The sequence below is a fragment of the Ambystoma mexicanum genome, chromosome 2p, assembly GCF_040938575.1.
Source record: "Ambystoma mexicanum isolate Mex_15411 chromosome 2p, UKY_AmexF1_1, whole genome shotgun sequence".
NCBI lineage: Eukaryota > Metazoa > Chordata > Amphibia > Caudata > Ambystomatidae > Ambystoma > Ambystoma mexicanum.
The window spans coordinates 578,460,250-578,479,922 of NC_090923.1; the positions used below are offsets into that span (position 1 = coordinate 578,460,250).

At 42.9% G+C, this 19,673-nt stretch overlaps 1 protein-coding gene across 1 annotated transcript; it reads right to left on the bottom strand.

Annotated features, from left to right (window-relative positions):
• Positions 1-18,921: 18,921 nt before the first annotated feature.
• Positions 18,922-19,356, bottom strand: LOC138567761 (zinc finger protein 25-like). The gene has a single exon (XM_069646246.1). The coding sequence runs from the start codon at positions 19,354-19,356 to the stop codon at positions 18,922-18,924; it is 435 nt and encodes a 144-aa protein (XP_069502347.1).
• Between the last annotated feature and the right edge of the window lie 317 nt (positions 19,357-19,673).

The window sequence follows — 19,673 nt, forward strand, 5'->3', positions numbered from 1 at the left end:
GTTATTGAAGGCAGAGACTACTGTAGAGCCAAAGTTCATAGGCCAGGCACACTTTAAATGGAGCAAGGTGAAATGTGCCCAAGATCACACAGTTGCGAAATGCATTCAAGTCTTTGTAGAAATGTTCAAAAACGGTTGGGGTGGTTCAAAAGATGAAGTTAGAAGGTCTGGGGCCAACCCAGTTGGAAAGCCAAGGATTTAAGGTTCACCTTGAGCAAACCGAAGAAAGGGAGGCCAGGTGGAACACAGTACCTTTAAAGTTGAGGAAGCTCCAGCGGTGAAGTTGCTCCTGGCAGCGGGTGCAGTTTGTGGTTTCGACCAGGGGAAGAGATGATCTCGTCGAGGAGGAAACTTGGAGTCGTTGCACTGCCCAGGGAAGAAACCAGCCGCGGAGTTTGTCATTTAAAAGGTGCGTTCCTGGTATTCGTAGTCATAGTGGTGCAGCTTGGCTATCTGGCCGTGGGGTGCTTGGCATGGGCGATTCAACCAAGAGATGTCCTGGAAGGCGAAATGGCGAACTGGTTGATCCCACCAGCTCAGAGGAAGAAGACTCTTTCAGCAGAAGATCTTCTCTTGTCGTCGGGAAAGTGGTGAGGTCGTTGCAGCAGGCCTCCACTGTTGGTGTCGTCGTTGCAGATGGCTCAGCTTCACACCTCTTCGGATTTCTTAGGTCCTGTGGAGACTTCTGAAGTTCCATTCCCAAAAGCCCTGCTTTTATGCAGAAAAACCCCCATTCAGCATCCTAGCTGTCACTCAAACATGCTAAGTGGTGAGCAGGGCGGCTCACCACTGGCCCAATCAGAACAGAGTGCGACTTGGGTTCCTAAGGCAATGCAGTCCAGGGTGCCAATTCCCCCACCCACACTTCCTGTGGAACCCAGACAGAGTGGCACCAGTTGGAGGGCTTCTCTGGAGAAGCCCACCAAAAAGTGGAACAAAGGGCCCGACCTTGGTTGGAGTTACAGAGACAGACACGAACGCCATTTTAGAAAAGAGTTCTGGCAAAAAGACCCAACCAGTGATTTAATATTAAATAAATAAACCAGCGGTATCTTTACCATTGCACCAAAAAGTTGTGCGTTTAAAATCAATGGGAAAATCCCATAGGAATATATTCTGGTGGAATATTTTGCGTGGTAACCACTGCCACCAGCCAGAAACTCGACAAGGGGGGACTGGACAGTGCCCCCTTGGAAACAGACCCAGGGGCAATTGAATTAACCCCTTCCAGTACTTCCACAATATGATGGTTTGTACTGGTTCTGTTCACAATGTTGGACTAGTAAAGTCAATGGTGACTTTACATGCCCTTGGAGACAGTAGTCAGTCGCAGGGTATGGAGTTATGTTTGGGGGTCACTATGACACCCCTGTGTTACTGCACTGAGGGTGCTGTGTAACACATACACAAAAACAGATGATACCCTATGGAGTAAAAAAAAAAAACATAGCCCATAAGCACACAAAAAGTCAAAGACATACCTCAAATCATGCCTAAGAGTGGGAGGAAAAGAGCCTGACTCTTAGCAGGAGTAAAAAAACAAACCCCAAAAATCCAGCAAAGTTGCTGGGGATCACTAGGTTTGGGAAATTAGCCTTATAAGAGAATTCTCCCTAACAGATGGTTCTTAACTCTTCCTTGATTGCATTGAATCATTTTATTGTCGTGTTGATAGTTTGCAGTAACTCCCATCTGGTTATTTGTAACCATTTAGTATTTGCTCCAACTTAAAATCTTGGCATGAAGATTGTCGCGAACACTGATGAAGTGAGGCTGAACGGCCTGTGCTCATATGGGATTGCATGAAAGGCTTCCTCTGATTTAGAAGAGAAGTATTTTTCTCTCTTTATTCGCATCAGTTCCACGGATCTCTTTTTTCTCAGGTGAGCATCTGCTTTTGGGAAACTGTCAATGTTCAGGTCACTTTTAGGGATCACCAATGCTGGAACGTGGACATTCACTATGGTGCATATGCCTCCCCAGTCTCTTGGCAGTCTGATGTATGCCTTGGATCCACATGCCCAATAATGATCCATGATAACTGCAGTCCCATGCACCATCCCTGGAGCATCAAAGACTCATCCACAGTTCTGATTCTCTCCCATCTTTCTTGCGCCGTTATTTCTGAAACAGAACTTTTGGCTTTCCAGTGGGACTATCTGCAAGGGTCCTCCTCTGTCTTCGACCTATGTTAGTAGTTTTGCAAGTTTTGGCCATAATGGCTTACAGCCATGCTGTACAATATCAACAGTTTCTTTGTAGAGTCCAGTGATCACCCATGCTTGGCAAATCACCACTCCTTTTTCTCATCCGTCTTGTGAGAGCACTGTTCCCCAAATCTGCATTTCAGCTCTGTTCTTCCACTTTCGAGCTTCCTCTGGAGTTTTCCCTTGGACATTTAGTCTTGGGTTGACTTCCCATCTTATTCCTGCTCCTTTAACTCCAGGCTTCTCGTACCTGATCACATGATTCCTTGTATGAGCTCCGTTTCTTGTCTTAATGTCTTGAACATAATCATCTTCATCGGGATAGGCTGTTTCAGTTGCCCATATTAGGGAAGCATCACTTCCCATAAATTGCCCTCTAGCTTTTCACATGGCTACGTGTGAAAGACAGTGTGCGGTCCGGACATCAATTTCTACAGCTACAAAGATCTTGGATTTCCCCATGCTGTATGGTAGGAGTGCGCAGACAAAGCATTCCCCCTCAGAATTTTGTCTTCCAACTTCCTTCATGTGTTGGTACCAAATGTTGTTATCTAAGTGTGCTGTGCTATCCAGGTAATCGTTCAGTTCATTGTTGTCTTCATGCATGCTTCTCTTAATTCTTAGTGTATTCATGTAGTTTGCTATTACTACATCTCTGAATGCATCTGTATGGCTCTTTCTTGCTGGAGGGTTTTCAGGTATCATGGTCCATGGAGCAGGCTTCTTCATCTGCGCCATCTGAGTGGACAGGAGTCTGGCAGCTCTTTCCGTTCGTTTCTTCATGCATTTTTTCTCTGCTGCGTGAAAATGCCTATGCCAACCAGTCCAATACTGGTCCTGTATATGGCTGTATTGTGGAACTGGTACTTGTCCCTTGTGTTGGAACATGTATGCTGGGTAATGCAGTTTCTGCTGTTTTGTTCTTCATTTCCTCTTGTAGTTCCCTTGCTCTGGCTGTGTATGGGAATAGTAAGTCTACTAGGATGTGTGTCCTTGCAGAGAGTTTTTCTGGGTGTGCCCTTGATTTCTCAAGAGTTCCTGATATAACTGCTTCTGTTGGCTTTTCTTTCAACACTTCTCATTTTTTCATGACAGCTTCTGTGACATTTCTTATGGCAGACAGTCTCTTCCTCTCTGCTGCTTTGGTTTGTGGTTCTGTAGTCATTGATGCTGGGCCTGTTTTGTGTACATTCAGTGTTTGTGTGTGTGTAGTTGTCAGTGATTTTACTTCATTCTCCTCTTGCCAACCCTGCCTCTGGCCTTTCTTTTCATTTGTCACCACAAGTGTGTGTATATCGATGCTAATTACATCCATTTCAAGTTCATTCACTCAGCCATCGGATATTCTAGGGACTGGAATGACTATATAAGGTGTTTTTGTGGGTTTCATGCGTATATCACCAGGTGGGTGTACTGAAATTGGAACACTTTGTGCACCAATATAGAATGCAGTTCTAATTGTGAATGACAGTAAAATAATGATAAATATGATGCATAGGTACATGATAGTCTTGTATGTCATGCAGCAGCATTTTCTTCCAGAGAAGTGGGGATGCCTCTCCTCTTGTGGGAGGACCAGGTTGCTAATTCTGGAGCCCCATCTCGATCATTAGCCAAACGTCAATGTTAGTATTTCCTTATCTAGTATCGTTTTTCAGGTTCTGAGTTTATGAGTGTCTGGTGTTCAAAAGATGTTCCCGTTCTTGCAAGTGACAATTGTATTTTATCTCAGGGTATAATTCTTTTTCTAGACTATGGAAAATAAATCAAATTAAGTGATACTTCATTGTGTCCTTTTACTGTACACGTTCAAAGTAGGTGAGTTCCCAATCCACCCCCTGAATCTGCTTCAGTCCTGAAGTCATGCTGGACAATGGTTGGTATGAAGAAATAGGGTAAAATTACACCAATATATATAACAAATGGAGTTCTTGACTCTGTTCTTTCGGTCTGTCCCTTGGTGGAAAGTATCACTGTCTTCTCAGGAAACATTTCTGATAATTGGAAAGTTCCACTTGCAGCATGATTCCATGCAGTAGCGTTCCCATTTGTGCAATATAAGCTGGATCTCTGATGAATGTGAGGATGTCAACATCGATTGGTCTCCCCACTAGCTCTGGAAAGTTGGTAACTAGGGAAACAGAACATTATGCGCCAACCTGCTGTCCTCTGGTGATAGGGACATTTGTCCAGTTTTTGTTGAGACTCTGGATCATAGGTGTCTTCCTTGATGTAAACAATGTCTACACTGTCCGTTTACGTGGAGTGAGACCAAAAAGACTATATTGTTTAGGAGGTGACTTAGGTTCTCTGTATTCGTTGGATCTCGAAGGAATGTTAACGTATTAGTTGTTCTCCCGACGATAGATGGGCAGTCTTCAATTATGCGAAAGAACAGTGTGTTGATGAGCTCATCTATTTCCGCCTGTTTTGGGAACATTTGATTCCTTCTCACTGTGGGAGTATTGTAAATTGTTTGGCAATGACAGTAAGCAATTGTCTTATTATTTTTTCATTGTCAGCATCTTGAAGAAAGTCTGTGACACTTGTGAGTCTTCCTATCAATGACGGGTATGATCTTACCACTAGGTTGAAATAGGTGACCACATCCTTTGTGATGTCTCTATTGTGGGACACCATAGGTGATTCCAAATAGGTTCTCGGTGTGGAAGGAATCAGGGTACTGTATCTTCTTCCAATTTATGTGTCCTCAGTCAAAATTTGGCATTTCTTCCTAATCAAGGCTCCAGCGTGCCTCAGTCCAAAGTTCAAAGTCAACAGACTATGTTGTGGCTTGCACGTGTAATTTTCTTCTTTCACCTGCAACTAGGATGCAGAGAGTGTCCGTTTTTATGTCCTTATCCCTTTTTTTACTTAGAGGAATGTCCAAAAAGAAGCCACAAACTTTTGCAAAAAGTTCTTTGTCTTTATTTTCCTGGTCATGCATCCTTTTTCCTTGTCATGGATCTCGTCTGCACGTGCTGTTGTTCTTCCCCGTTGCTCGTCGATTCCTCTTGTTGGGGTGCAGGCAGGGGGTTTTCTCCGATGTAAGGTTTGATATCACCGAGAAAAATCCATGCTCTCCTGCCCTGTAGCTTCACAGCGGACAGAGTCCAGTCCTCTACGATGAAGGGACCGTTGACTCTTGGTTCATCCCACTTTTTTCTTGTATGGTTTCTCACCAAGACAGCATCTCCAGGGAAGATGAGTGGAACACATAGACCTTGAACTGAGTATGATGTAGTGTCTCCTTCTGTGTTCTGTGCTGAGCTACACCCTTTTCGTCGTCGCTGCAGTTGGTCTGAAATTACAGTAAGGCAAGATGTCATACAGTTCAGATAGTTTTGCATTTCCAACCCTAATACCTCTCCTGTCGACTGGGCATCACATCTATCTCTATCTCGGGGTGCAAGGGGAGTTCTCATTCTTCTTCCTGTGGCTATCTCATGTGGCGTAAATTGATGGTCGGGGCCAGGTTGGTTCCGTAGAGCATACAGTGTCAGTGCAGGGCAGTGCAACCATCCCATCTTTAGAGTAAGATCCTCTCCTTTGGCAAGCTGTTGAGCTTCTCACAAATCCCATAACCTTGTGGATGATACGCCAATGAGAACTTGTGCTTTATACCAAGAAGCAACCTAATCTGCTCAAAAACTTCATTTACAAAGTGAGTCCCATTATCTGATCTCATGACTTCGCAAACCCCCTACCCGGGGAACACTTCTCTCACGAAAAATGTGGCCACATAGGTAGAGTTTGGGTGTGTACATGGACCTGTCTCTATCCATCTAGAGAATGGACAGACCACAACAATTAAGTACGTAATCGACATGCAAGTGCTGAAAAGGCCCATTTGGCCTGGGGATGACCCCTCTCATTACTTTTAATGTGTGCCCAGCGGTGAATTTCTGGCAAATTATGCAGATCACCATAAAAAATTCAACATGCTCTGCTAAATTTGGTATGAACCAGTCTTCCGCAAGCGTTACTGCTAGATTCTCCTTTGTCATGTGCGCCGGGTAATGTAACTGTTCCAGCACTATTTTTAATAGGGCTACAGGCATTACTGGTTTACCAGTGCTGTCTTGTCGCCACACGCTGTCGGAGGGGTTTAAAGAACACCCTTGACGTTTCCAAAGATTTTTCTCTTCCTGTGGTGCCTCCCTTCGGAGCTCCATTAATTGTGTTTGCCCAAGATCATTATAGGCTTCAGATGTTGCTTGAGCAACCATGATCCTTTCATTGGTGCACGCCACTTCCATGATCTCTCACTTTTGGATGCCATACGTTTGGTCTCTGTGTCTACTGCATGATTTCCGCGTCAGATAAAATCTGTCCCCTTGGTGTGAGCGGAGCATTTCACGACCATTATGCCCACTGGGAGCTGTAGTGCCATGATCAGCCTGTCCAATAAGGCTGCGTGCTATACTGGCGTGCCGTCTGCTCGGAGGTAGCCCCTCCTTTTCCAGCGTGCTAAGCCTGCGTGCACTGTTGACGTCACATAGATGGAGTCACTGTACACTGTTACTTCCTGGTCTACGTGATTCTCAATGGCGAGTATCAACGCCAATAATTCTGCAGCCTGTGCTGAGTAATGAGATGGTATTCGTGCACTAGGAAGCACTTGAAACTCTCCATTTGCTGTGTGCTTTTTCACAGCAACGCCTGTGTATCTTTGGCCATCACTTTGGTCGATCCTCGAAGACCCGTCAATAAAGACGATCTCTACTCCTGCCAAGACATTTTCTTTTACCCTGGGGATTTCATCATAGAATTCTTCATAATTCGCACAGTCATGTATCGGCTCTCCCTTAGTGACTGGCTCTGCGATGAACATAACTGGGTTTACTATCTTACATCACTATTTTTATTGATGGGTTCGAAATGATCACATCATAAGCAGAAGCTCTCTGAGATGTCAGTGTGCCCTTTGGGTTCTCTAGAATGGCAAATAATGAGTGCTCGACGTACAACATCGTGGAGCATCCCATCACAATGGTTGTCTCCTTCTCTCTGGTGGGTGAACACTGCGGCAGCTAAACATTGTTCAGATGGGAAGTGGCCTCTCATAACTGGGTCCAGATTCCCACTGTAGTATACTAGGGGCTTGTACCTTTGCGCGAACACTGCCGTCATGAGGCTGCCATCTGAGTGTGAAAACAGGTAACATTCCTCTGCATATTTGGGAAATTCCGAGAACTGGAGCTGTACAAATCGCTCTCTTGAGTTCAGTAAATCCTTCCTCCATGGCTTCGGACCATTCAATCTTTTCCTTTTTCACTTGGGCCTTCTTTAGTGCCTGAAATAAAGGCTTAGTATAAGAGCTGTAATCGAAAACCCATGCCCTAACATAGTTGCACAGGCCTAAAAAGCTCTGCATCTGCTTTATCGTGTCAGGCTTAGCCGTGTTCAATATAGCTTCAGCCCTTTCTGGGGTCACTTTTTTTCCTTCATGTGACATCAGCTGGCCTATGTACAGCACTTCCTGTTGACAATATTGTAACTTTTCAACCTTGTCAACCTTATACCCTTTATAATCGTGCCTGCATTGCTCTTCTGTGGTGCTGCAAATCAGGATGTCATCTACGTATTGTAAGACAACACTTTCTAGTGCAATATTGCTCAAATCCATCTGCAGGACTCTGTTGAATATAGACAGAGACTCACAGTACCCCTGTGGCAGCCTTGTGCTTTCCAGGCGCATTTGTCTGAATGTGATTGACGTCAGATCTTGTGAGTCACGGTGCAACGGGATTGAGAAAAATGCATTTTTCAAGTCAATCACTGCGAAATATTTTGCCTCAACGGGTATATTACATACAAAATGTAGATGGGTTAGGGACTCAAGGGAACTCAGCCTCAACAATATCATTTATTGGGCGTAAATCTTGAATTAAACACCAGAACCCTACCTTTGATTTTTTGACAGGATAAACTGAGGTATTACATGGTGACTCCGACGTCACTAAGGTGCCCTGGTCCATTATGGCAGAAATTGTCTTGGAAATCCCTTCATTTGCCTATCGGGACATGGGATATTGTCGTGCCTTGGGTAGAATTGCTCCTGGTTTTAATTTAATCCTCACTTCTCCAACCCCCTTCAGAAGACCCACGTCATAGAGTCCGGTAGTCCACACTGTGACAGGCACTTTAGCTATATCGTCATCAAAATATTCAGGACGTTTAAGTGCCAACATAATTTTCTGAGGTACCTTTCTTTTAATCAACTTTACCAGAAAAGTGAGGCTTACCTCTACCATTGTCTCTCTAATTTCTGCTTGTTCTTGAAACAGATCATCATCAGTGACGTCAGTCACTTGATATCCTTCTTCATCAGCAATAATCGCGCACCATTGTCTTCCTTCATCATTGTAACCATCAACTAATGCCACTTTCCCTTGCACTGCAGCTGCGTGTATCATCAAGGGAAATACTTGTCCCTCCTCCTCATGCATCAGTATTCTTGGTCTGAATAAGAACTCATCAGGGGTTCTCATAATTTTGTCTGCAAGGCCTGGCAATCCTGACAGAGGCACACAAATGCTATATGCGAACATGTCTGGCATGGCCCTCAGGGCTATGAGTCCTGAGTATGCTCTAATCATTTCACATACATTGTACCCGTGTCCACTAGGAAGGAATATTCTTTGCCCCCTATAACGACATCCACCCTAGGTTCCCTGTGAGGGTCTGGTGTCACTGATAGGATAGAGCACATCAGGGTTCCCAGTGAGCTGTCCTAGTCCATGTACAAATTTGGCCCACTGTGTACTTGCAGATTCCCCCCCAGTCCCAATGGTATTTCCCCTTCCAGAGTTTGGAATCTGCCCTGTGCTCATCGTGTGTGACACTTGCAATGGTGCCTGTTGGGTTTGTCCTTGTGGAAAATTGCCCATGTTCTGAGGTTGCACTCCTTTTTGTGCTCCTGGCGCTTGTTGTTGCACCGTGTGATTTGGTGCAACGTCCTGTTGTAAAACTGCATGTGGATTCGCCATGCCTGCTCCCATTCCTTGGCCGTTCTGCATCATGCCTTGATTTCTACATGTGCACGCCAAGTGCCCTGTCATTCCACACAGCCAACAAACTGCCGGTGATCGGATTATTTGCCCATTTGACATATCCGGGTTCCCATTTTGCACATTTAGAAAGCCTACTTGATTATTTTGCTAGCCTTCCTGACTGCCCTGCCATCCTCTTCCCCTAAATCCTCTCCCATGGGTAAAATCCTATGTCACCCTGATTATTCTGTTGTGGATAAGCTACCTGCTGTATGCTTTGCTCAGGTGCACTAGTTAGCATGTCTCCTTCAGTAGCATAGTTTGATAGTTTCTTCTGCACCAATTTCGCTTCCTCACCCTTTCGAGTTGCTTCCTTTTTGCGATTCTTTTCTTGCAGCAGTCTACAATAATGTGCCATAGTCAACTGTATTTCAGCCCAAGGTTTAGCCTCAACTCCTACCAATTTCTTGAGTTGTTTCTGCACTGGTTCTGGCAAGTCTTGGCACAATATATGGTAAAACACAGGTATTGATTTCGTCCAAGATTCATGCATTTCGAGCACCCACGCATGTTGGAAATTCTGTATATAAATTAACGGATCTTCAGAATCCTTCATTTTTTGGGTCATTATAGCTCCCATATCAGAAGTATCTGGGTAAAGTACTCATAGAGCGTTCCATACTGCTGCTCTATAATTGTTAAATGGCGCTCCGTCATGTTCAGTATTAATTGTGGTTACGCCAGGGTAGCCTGCTCGTGCCCACACGTCGTCTGCTCTCTCACCAAGTATGGCGATTAGGAGACGCTTAGTGTCCCCAATAGCTAGTGTGTTTCCTCCTGCGATTTTTCCTAACTCATGTATCCACTTTCCGGCTCCCGATGTCAGAATTGGAAGCTTGTTTTTCAAGTTTTCTTGATCTATGTGTGGCCATGGTATATATTGTGGTCTTACTCCCCCCTTCTCTAGTAGTGGAAATTGGAATGCATAGCTCTCCTTTTCTCCTCTCATTGTTCTCCTGTCTTTTGCAGGGGAAATATTCCTGCATCGCCGTCTACCTGGCAGTGTCCTTAGTCTGTCTACATAGGGCGGTGAAGACACCCCCCTCTGACCATGAGATACTCCTTCGTGTCGGTCAGACTGCGTGGCTGACTCTGATGCCCTCGGTGCAGACTCGTTGGTGTCTGACCATCGTATTGGGAGTCGTCTTTCGCTCTGCCTCCCTTCTTCATTTTCCTCACGCACCGCTTTTTCGGAGTCGGATATTGTTTGTTCCCAATTCATGCAACTTCTTGTATTCTCTTTATTCCTACTTATTTCTAACCTATCCAGGGATAGGTCTCTATTTCCACTACTTCGGGTGACATCCTCATTGTCATATAGTTGAGTGCTTTCCAAGCGCTTCTCTTCCCTCTCTCCTTGGGGTATTTGTTCTAGCCCCATTTCATCATATATTTTATCGATCATTTCTCCGATGCTCCTGGTGTCGAAGTCATCATCAATACTTGCCCTAGACGTACCTGGTACTGAATCGTACACAGGAAATCATTCTTCAATGTCTACAACTGGATCGGGGTTTTTCACTTCCCTCTTCAAATATTCAAGATCGTGTGCTCTCTGTCTTCGCTTATGTTCGATATCTTCATCAAATTCCTTGTGCTTCCTTGCCTCTTCTCTGACCCTATCTTCTTCCTTTCTCTTGTCATTTCTACATTCATCTGCCCTTTGTATTTGCTCATCTCTTCGTCTCCTTATCCTTTTCTCACGTATCCTTTGCTCTTTCTCTAACCTTTACTGTTTCTGTCTGTCTGGATCGTAGGCTGCTCTTGGGTTGCGATCAAGCTCTTTTTCTTGCTCCTCGCGATATAGCTGTTCTCGCCTTTGTCAGTCTTTCTTTCTTATCTTTTCGTCTCTTAACTCCTTCTCTGTCCCCTTTCTCTGTGTCTCATCTAACTTCTCCTTTTGTCTTGTGTCATCACTCCCTTTACCATCGAATTTCAATATATTTTGTCCTCCCATTTAATCGTCTTTGGCGAATGCTATCTCATCAGTTCTGTCTTCGCTCCCTTTCCATCTCTTCCTTTCTCTCTCTTTGTCGAGAGATGCACTTGTCTGTACTTGGTCTTTCCCTTCGTCATTGTGTTTCTCCGTGTCCCTTAGGACTGCGGAGGTGATATCCTTGTCCTTATCTCTCCCTTGATTCTCGTCACTACTATGTATAGGTGACTCATATGCGAGGTTGCTGTACCCCGTGGCTGGTTTAAGTTCCCTCAACGGGTATAATCCCTCGTCCTTACTTCCTTCAATTTTAGTTTCAGGCTGGGCAGGTGGCGCGGTAGGCATTCCACCCCCCGCTGTGCATAAATTAAGTATCCAATCTGTTGGCGGCTCTTCCTCCTTCACCTGTTCGTACATTTTCCACAACTCCAGAACAGCAAGGCATTTTTCTAACTTCTTGCCTGTATATGTGGCATGCAAATATGTCATCATATGTTGTAAGAATGCTTTAGATAAAGACCCATTTTGTGGCCAAGGCATAAACATCTTGTGGGCTGTACCTTTAACCCACTTGGTGCTATATTTCTTTAGCTTGGGTGTGTGTTTTGGCAATTGCTTGCAAAAGTGTGCTAATGGAGTTATGTCTTCAATGCTTAAATCTGTTCCCTTTCCTCTTATACAACACTAGTCAATGATTTCGTGTGGTTAAAACAGCTTCTAACAATATGAGCGAGCACCAAACACTGCAAGCTCCAATCCAAATTTTCCACAATAAATGTTATATTACTGATTTGTTCAAAACATTAATTCATGTGCGATTCTGTCTTAGCTATTAAATCGCAAACATTTTAAAACGGTCTCTTAAAAAAATGTTTATACATATGACGTCACAACAAAGAAACTGGTAAAACAGGCACTTTACAGACTAGACGGACAACAGCTGTACACAAATATCTCTGCCTCTAATCATCACCCCTTCATGGAGTGTAAACGTACCCCTTTCAAGACGTCTTTAAGCATTGTGGTAGCCTAGCTGTTCCCCATTATGTGGGACTCTGGGTACATGTTTCTTCTAGCCGCTATATTTAAAGCATAGCAATAAGGCGAATCCTCTCACTTCTCGGGTGTCTGCCTGGGTAACTTCTCTCTTTTCTCGGGTGTCCACCTCTATTTATTTAATTATTCTCGAGTCATTAACCCCTTATATATATACAGTCTTCTCTACTTCTGACTATATATTTTTTTTCCTCCTCCCTCCGTTACCTTTTCCCTTTACTTGTTCTGAAGCATGCACTCTTTGCCAAAGCACTACATTTTTTCTTGACTCATTGTTCGCATGGTTTGTCTCCGGATTCTCGGGATCACTGCCTTTGTTACCACCTTCTTCAGCTTTTCACTCTACCAGCTGCCCATAGGAATGGCAAGGGAAATGTGGGAAAACGGTTCCCTTCAGGCCCCATCTGCAGTTTCTTGCTTACGCTACCATTGTCTTTGGGGAGCTTCACGGTCTACTCAGCCGAATGGCAAAGGACTCATGATATTGCCGAAGACCTAGAGTTACTTTATGTCGATGGTCAATAGGTGTCTTATTTTAATCAACAATCAATAGCCGATAAACAATCTGATCTTGCTACCAAGTGTACTGGGGAGACCCCCGGCCGGCCCATAGAGTCAGGGTTTGCTCTGCAGTACTTTAAAATGAGATAGCTGCACCTTGAGATGAATGGGGGTGCAGATTTTCTTACTCCAACACCAGGGGAAAGTAAGGCAAAGGGGAGTCTGTTTAATGACAAGTACAAAAAACAGGGAAACATGGAAATCCAAAGTGGTGCGACAGCCCGTCTCGCTTCAACTCCCAAGAATTTCATACAAACAGTAACATTTATACTAAAAACTCACCATCTTTGACGTGTAACACTCAAAAGTTAACATGCAGTTCTATTGGTTAGGAAAAGGTAACTTTAATATAGGTGCTATATCTGTATATGGTAACGGAGTGAGGGGATTGGATAAACACTATCAGGTGGGCATCTAAGCCCTTCCCTCCAACATTACTCTGGTAGACGCCACTATGAGTACAGCGTCCCATTGGTTCTACTATCTATAGGACCCGAGATTATTTAGTCCATTGAGATTGGGTTGGCATCAACCCCATGCATAAATCTACACTTTGCTTAGCAGCACGCAGAATGATCAACCAGGTGCAGGGTGTCCCCCAATTCACCCTGCCTTTCTTCTATCAATCATCACTTTATGGGCTTTGTGTCAATTAGATCACTGTGGTTGGCCTCGAAACTGCATCTTTGTGTCTCGGAAAGTTCTGATATCTCTGTCTGGGCGGATGCCAAGCGTAGGTGTGAAACTGTGCCTCGTCTTGCTCTGCTGGTCACGTGCTAGCACACCATGGATTTGCCTCATTCCTCTCAATTCGTGCATTCGATTTTCGTTTCACCGCCACCTGCATTCGCCTTTATATCTCAATTCTTCAGAGGCAGGATATTCTGTTCTTAGCTTCAATTAAAAGTAGCTACTGTCCGTAGCTTCTATCAATGTGACCTTGGCTTCCCTGACACAAGCTGCCTCTGCCGTGTTTCGATTCAGCCATTTTTCCTCATATCTACTAGAATGTGAAACCTCTTGCCTTTGGCCTATAATAACCTGGGTTGGTTCTGCTTTTCATGCAACATGGACTTGCACTTATACAATGTGCTTTGCTTTGAGGTAGATTATGTATAATGGCGCTTGCCGCTCTATTCTTATACTTAGCATAGCAAGCTGCACTGTTTTCTTTAGCTTTCTTGCAGTTACAATCATATGTACAGGCGTTAGCTGGTTGAATATCGTTATCCTGCCTACAACTTTAAGCTCTTTTGTCTTTCATCAACATTCTCTTCTTATAGTTTCGCAATGTCTTTATTCTTGGCATGTCATCTCTTTATGCCATCCTGGGTTGTCATCTCTTCTGTGGGTGCGTTAGTCCAGGCTCTTGTGACGTCACCATTCGTCTTTCATTAGGGACTTTTTGGTTTCTTCCTGTACAGCACTTGAACAATCTTCATTTCGTTTCATTTGCTGGTAGGGTTTTCTCAGTGGATACCTTACTGCCCATGGTTGTCTGGTTATTGGTACTTCAATAGGTGGTGTTCTTCTAATAGGTACTGGGCAGAGTCCTACTGCCTCTCTCTGCTGGTTTATCTGCTCATCATACGTCACATATCTCGGTGTGAACGTTCCTGGTACTTCGAAATGGGTGACTGGGGTGCAGGCCATATTTGGGTCCTCCTCTACAGATGTCAAAAGCCGACGAGAGGTCCATTGTGGCTATGTATAGGGGAAGTTGACCTTTACTCTGTGCATTATTCTGTAACATAGTGACAAGTAGACCCCTTGCATTTGTCCCTATGCCCATCCTGAAGCCTATTTGTCTAAAATCCAATATTTCATTTTCTTCAGACCAAGCAATCAGTTTGTCCAATACCATGGAGGCAAACATTTTAGCTTCAACATTCATCAGAGATATAGGTTGATAATTTGTTGGACACAACCGATCACCCTTCTAAAATACGAAGAGGACGTGCAAAGGTTTCCAAGAATCAGGAATTCTCTTCAGTAGGATAACATCACTGAATATTAAATGAAGTATTTGGCCGACATCGTCACATTCTGTTTCAACGTCTCAAAGGACAAGTTGTTCAGGCCTGGAGTGGTCGATGATTTGGTCTTTCTAATGTAACTTGTAATATTACCAACAGACAAGGACCAAATGAATTGCCCAGAATCTCTATCTGTTGGTTTAGATGTTCTAAGACTATATCGTTTTTCAAAATGTTCGATCCACACTGTAGCATTTATTGGATTTATTGACAATTGAGATTGTGAAGCTTTCATGCTATTTATTAATGACCAAAGATTTTCGAGAGTTATGCCCACTCATTGCATTGAGCATTGACTCACCATCTTTTTGTTGCTGAGAAAAACTATTATGAATAATCCAATTCTTACATTGTTGCCTACAATTTTTTATTTTTTATTTAACTATTGTTGCAACCTCTTTTAGCTTTTTTATCCCTTGAATTTCTGTGTTCAACTGAGCTTTACGCAGTTTTGTCTCTATGTCAAAAATATGTTTATGTCTGGTTTTCTGGGTTGTCGCAAATCAGTCATGCACAATTTAAGCAACACATTCTCTAAATATTCACTACATTTTTCACCAGAATAGATGCACATTTTTTTTTCCCAAGGGTGCTCTGGGAAAGATCATGTTGCATCAAATTATTAAATGTAACAGTCTTTGCAGGGTTCCATTTTACTTGAGTGCCTAGGACGTTAACCTCAGTTCTAGAACAGTATATATTGTTGCTTAACGCCTCCTTTACCCACATTATATTAATAGACAGCATGGCATGGTCCCTATATGGAGTAGAATGGACACTCATATTATCAGAAATATCACTAATCTGTTCAATTATGAACACATAGTCCATTATAGATGACTCACCATGAGCTTGCCATGTCGGTTTATCATTGAGCAACAATTTTAGCGCACAGCATCTCACAAAAAACAACCATAGTGCACCTCTGTGCTTTTTATTGCCTGTTTTGGAACTACAGTCACCCAATGAGGTTAGTACACATTCCAAATCACAGCTCGACATATTGAAATCACCATTTAAATCACCAGCACGAATTATGACCCCCCCGAAATTCAGGACGAGCCAGTCCTCTATTATGATATTCAATTCAATAATCATTTTTCCCAGGTCTAAATCGGTATAGTCAGCAGTGTTCCAATAAAGATTTATCAGCATTAAAAATAAAGTACCCTTTTCAGTGTTTAAACAAAAAGTAACTATCCTTAAAGAAGTATTAATAATCTCTTACAGATACCATGATGATAGCTGGATTGGTGCAATATGCTAAGGCAAGGCCCCCCTTGGGACGTCTTCTAGTTCCACAACTGGCAGGCAAACATAATAGTCCAACGCCGTCCCACATCAAAAGGCCTCTTGCCCATGTTTCTTGAATCAAAATGAAATGAAAGTGCCAGGAGGATAGCTCAGGGGCAACGTGCACGCCGTGGAAGCAAGACGACATGGAGCACCCTAAATTCGATCCCCAGGTCCGCGCTTAGAAACCTCTGGGTATTAAGCGTGTTATAAATAACCCATCATATCATATTAAAGTTCTCCAATTCATTGCATACTATATTATTGGCTATGAGATGGGAACAACCTCCTGAATTCCAAGAAACAAGGCAATATGTGTTTGGTTCGCTAGAGTGGTTTTCCCATGTTTTTCAACTGGGAGATCGACTCTCTTAATGATAAGGCTAGGGATCGCCATTCATGCATATCTCTAAGGGGAGGTCTTTCATCAACAGTTTGTAAGTTTCCCTGACAATGTTATTAGCTGCTTCCTTTCTGGTTGATGCTTCTATGACATGCAGTGGGCTTCTCTGACAGGTATTGTCCTCTGTAGATTCTCACAGAGATAATTAAATATCATTTATGACTGATTTTGTTTCTGACATTCAGTGCAATGGTAAAGTTTTTCTCCTGTGTAGATTCTCTCATGTACAATTAGACAGCTTCTCTAACTGACTTTTTTCTGGCATTTAGTACCCCAATACATGGTTAGTGGAGCAGGTAGCTATCTTGTCACTGGTTTCTGCCCCCTGACAACCATCACATTGGAATGGTGGGAGAAGAGCAGTAAATGGGCCCCCCTGTGTCATTCCCATACCACTGAGTGTACTAAAGATGTTATTCACTCATACAGCCGTACAGAATGTACCCTCACATTGAGCCAGTGGAAGGATGCTACCTGGAAGGATGTCAGCACACACCTTTGGATATCATGGAGCGTTAAGTGAAATCTGATGAATGCAGAATGATGTCATAAAGAAGATATATGAACCTATGTTGAAACGATATGATAATAGTTAAGAGTAACAATGTAACTGAAGCATGAAGATGAACATGTACACAAAGCTAAAGTAATCATGACTATAAAGACAACAAAGTTATTTACTTATCAATAACTGTAAATATGCAATAACACATGTAGAAAGGAAACATATAGAAGCTTGCTACAAAGGTATATATAATGTGGCTGAGACAGCCATGATAAGAAAAGGGACGCCGGTTCATGTCTGATATAACCAAACTACCTTACAGACAGACTAAGGGTGCTAGAATAGTTCAGTGTGCAGAACCAACAATGAGTCAAGGTTGGCCAGAATAAAGGATGCTATTTCAAGGAATGAGCACAGAGCAAAAAGGGAGTTACATGGATAAGCTCTGAATATGGGACATACCTCATATATTGAAGAATAAGAAAACGTCTGTGAAAGGCAACTGTTGATCAATTAAAAGTGCACAAAGTTCACATGAGATAGAGTGAACAAGTCACTAGAGGCCAAGAGAAGAAAGTTCATCCAGCATTATTAAATCAAATAGAAAATAGAAGGTTGGAATTGACAAATTCATGGTCTGCTAGCATGTGATTTCACAGAAGCGAACGCGGGCTATCCATTAAGCCTCAGACAAAGATAATGGTGTGCTTACACTCCCTTGATTGTTCCAGGCTAGTGAGCATTCCACAAGGTCAACTACGAAAGGGAGACTTTGGCTTATGTCCTACCGATGAGAGATGATGGACTAATTGGGAAAACGGGGAGTAGTTTGATGGGAATCAAATGTCTAGGTTCCATTTACATGCTGTTAAAAGAGTTGAAAGTATAGTATGCCAGCCAATCAGTGGGTTTGAGTGACAACCCAACATACAATGTAGGCAAGACCAATCCACTGACAGTTTGCCCATTTGAATCAGTTCTGTACGTATGTAGAGGTAGTTCAAGGGATGTATACAAATTGTACAAATGACAATTGTTCAAATAACAATTGACCTTCTGCACAATTGACTGAATTTAAATGGTCAATTTGGATATCTATGCAGGGGGAAACACCCCGCAAACCCCCACCCAATCTAACCCCCACCCCAACCCCTTACCCAATCCACTTATATTATTATTACCCCAACCCAACCCATTATATATATATATATAAATGACCATACGGTCAATTGTGCAGAAGGTCAATTCGGACCCCTGTTATTCGAACAATTGTATCATTCGTACAATTGTAAATGAACAATTTGGGTAATATCAGTTCAAGACGTGTCCTACAGATAAGGGCTAGCCAATGAAGCACTAATCCTTATATATTCTTTAAGTAGATATGATCCCTTAAGCAATCCTTCCCCTCAATAGTTTTTGTAATTTGCCATGCAGAATGTCATCATAGAGGACGCATATTGGGGTATAAAGAACTCTGTGTAATCCTGCTGCTCTGTGATTGTGCATGCACAAGTCCGATGTCTGCCAGTTGACCCTGCTTGATTAGATTTGGAATAAAGTAGAATTTTGCCATATTCTTTGAGTCTCTCCGGTTATTTGGTCTGTGATCTTAATTTGTAATTCCATCTAGCACAAAAGATGATTCAAGGTGCTAGAGCACAAGTGAGTTTTTTAAAGCTGTCTAAGATGGGTTTTCCGACTGCACCTTTTCTGTCATTCTGTGCACAGAGAACGGCTTTCTTTTGTGCAGTTTCTCATTTAATTGGGCTGCTTTTCTGGTTGAAGCTTTTCTGACATTCACTGCATTGATAAGTCACACTTCACTACCATTGTAGATTTTCTCTCATGGTTAGTAAAGTTGCTTTTCTAACTGAAGAATTTCTGAAATTCTGTGCACCAATAAAGTTTGGCTCTTGTGTGGCTTCTCTCATGGGTAGTTAGGTGGCTTTTCTGACTGAAGCATTTCTGACATTCAGAGCACCACCAAGGTTTGGCTCCTGTGTGGCTTCTTTCATGGGTAGTTAGGCTGATTTTCTGACTGAAGCATTCCTGACATTCAGAGCACTGATAAGGTTTGGCTCCTGCGTGGCTTCTCTCATGGGTAGTTAGATGACTTTTCAGACTAGAGCATTTCTGACATTCAGAGCAGTGATAAGATTTGGTTCCTGTGTGGCTTCTATCATGTTTAGTTAGGTGACTTTTCTGACTGAAGCATTTCTGACATTCTGAGCATTGATAAGGTTTGGCTCCTGTGTGGCTCATTCCATTCATTCCATAATCTTGTTGAAATTCATTTCTCATAATTATGCCATCAGTTCAGTGTTCCTGAGTCTGAAGTACTCTTTAATCAATGTCTTGTCAACTCTTTAGCCAAATCTTTACCTATATTAACTCAAAACTCTCCATCACCCATGCTAACATCAATGTTATGTAAACCCTCCATTAACGTTGCCAAGCTACACTCCTTTTTAAGTGAAACTCAAAATACAAACCTAGTCAATACCACTATTATCAGGCAATAGGAATTAAATTGAAATGCTCAACACTCCCCAGATATGTGGACCAATGTCTGGAAACTGTAGTATTGCCCTTCAGTAGCTGCCAACCTAACTCAGACC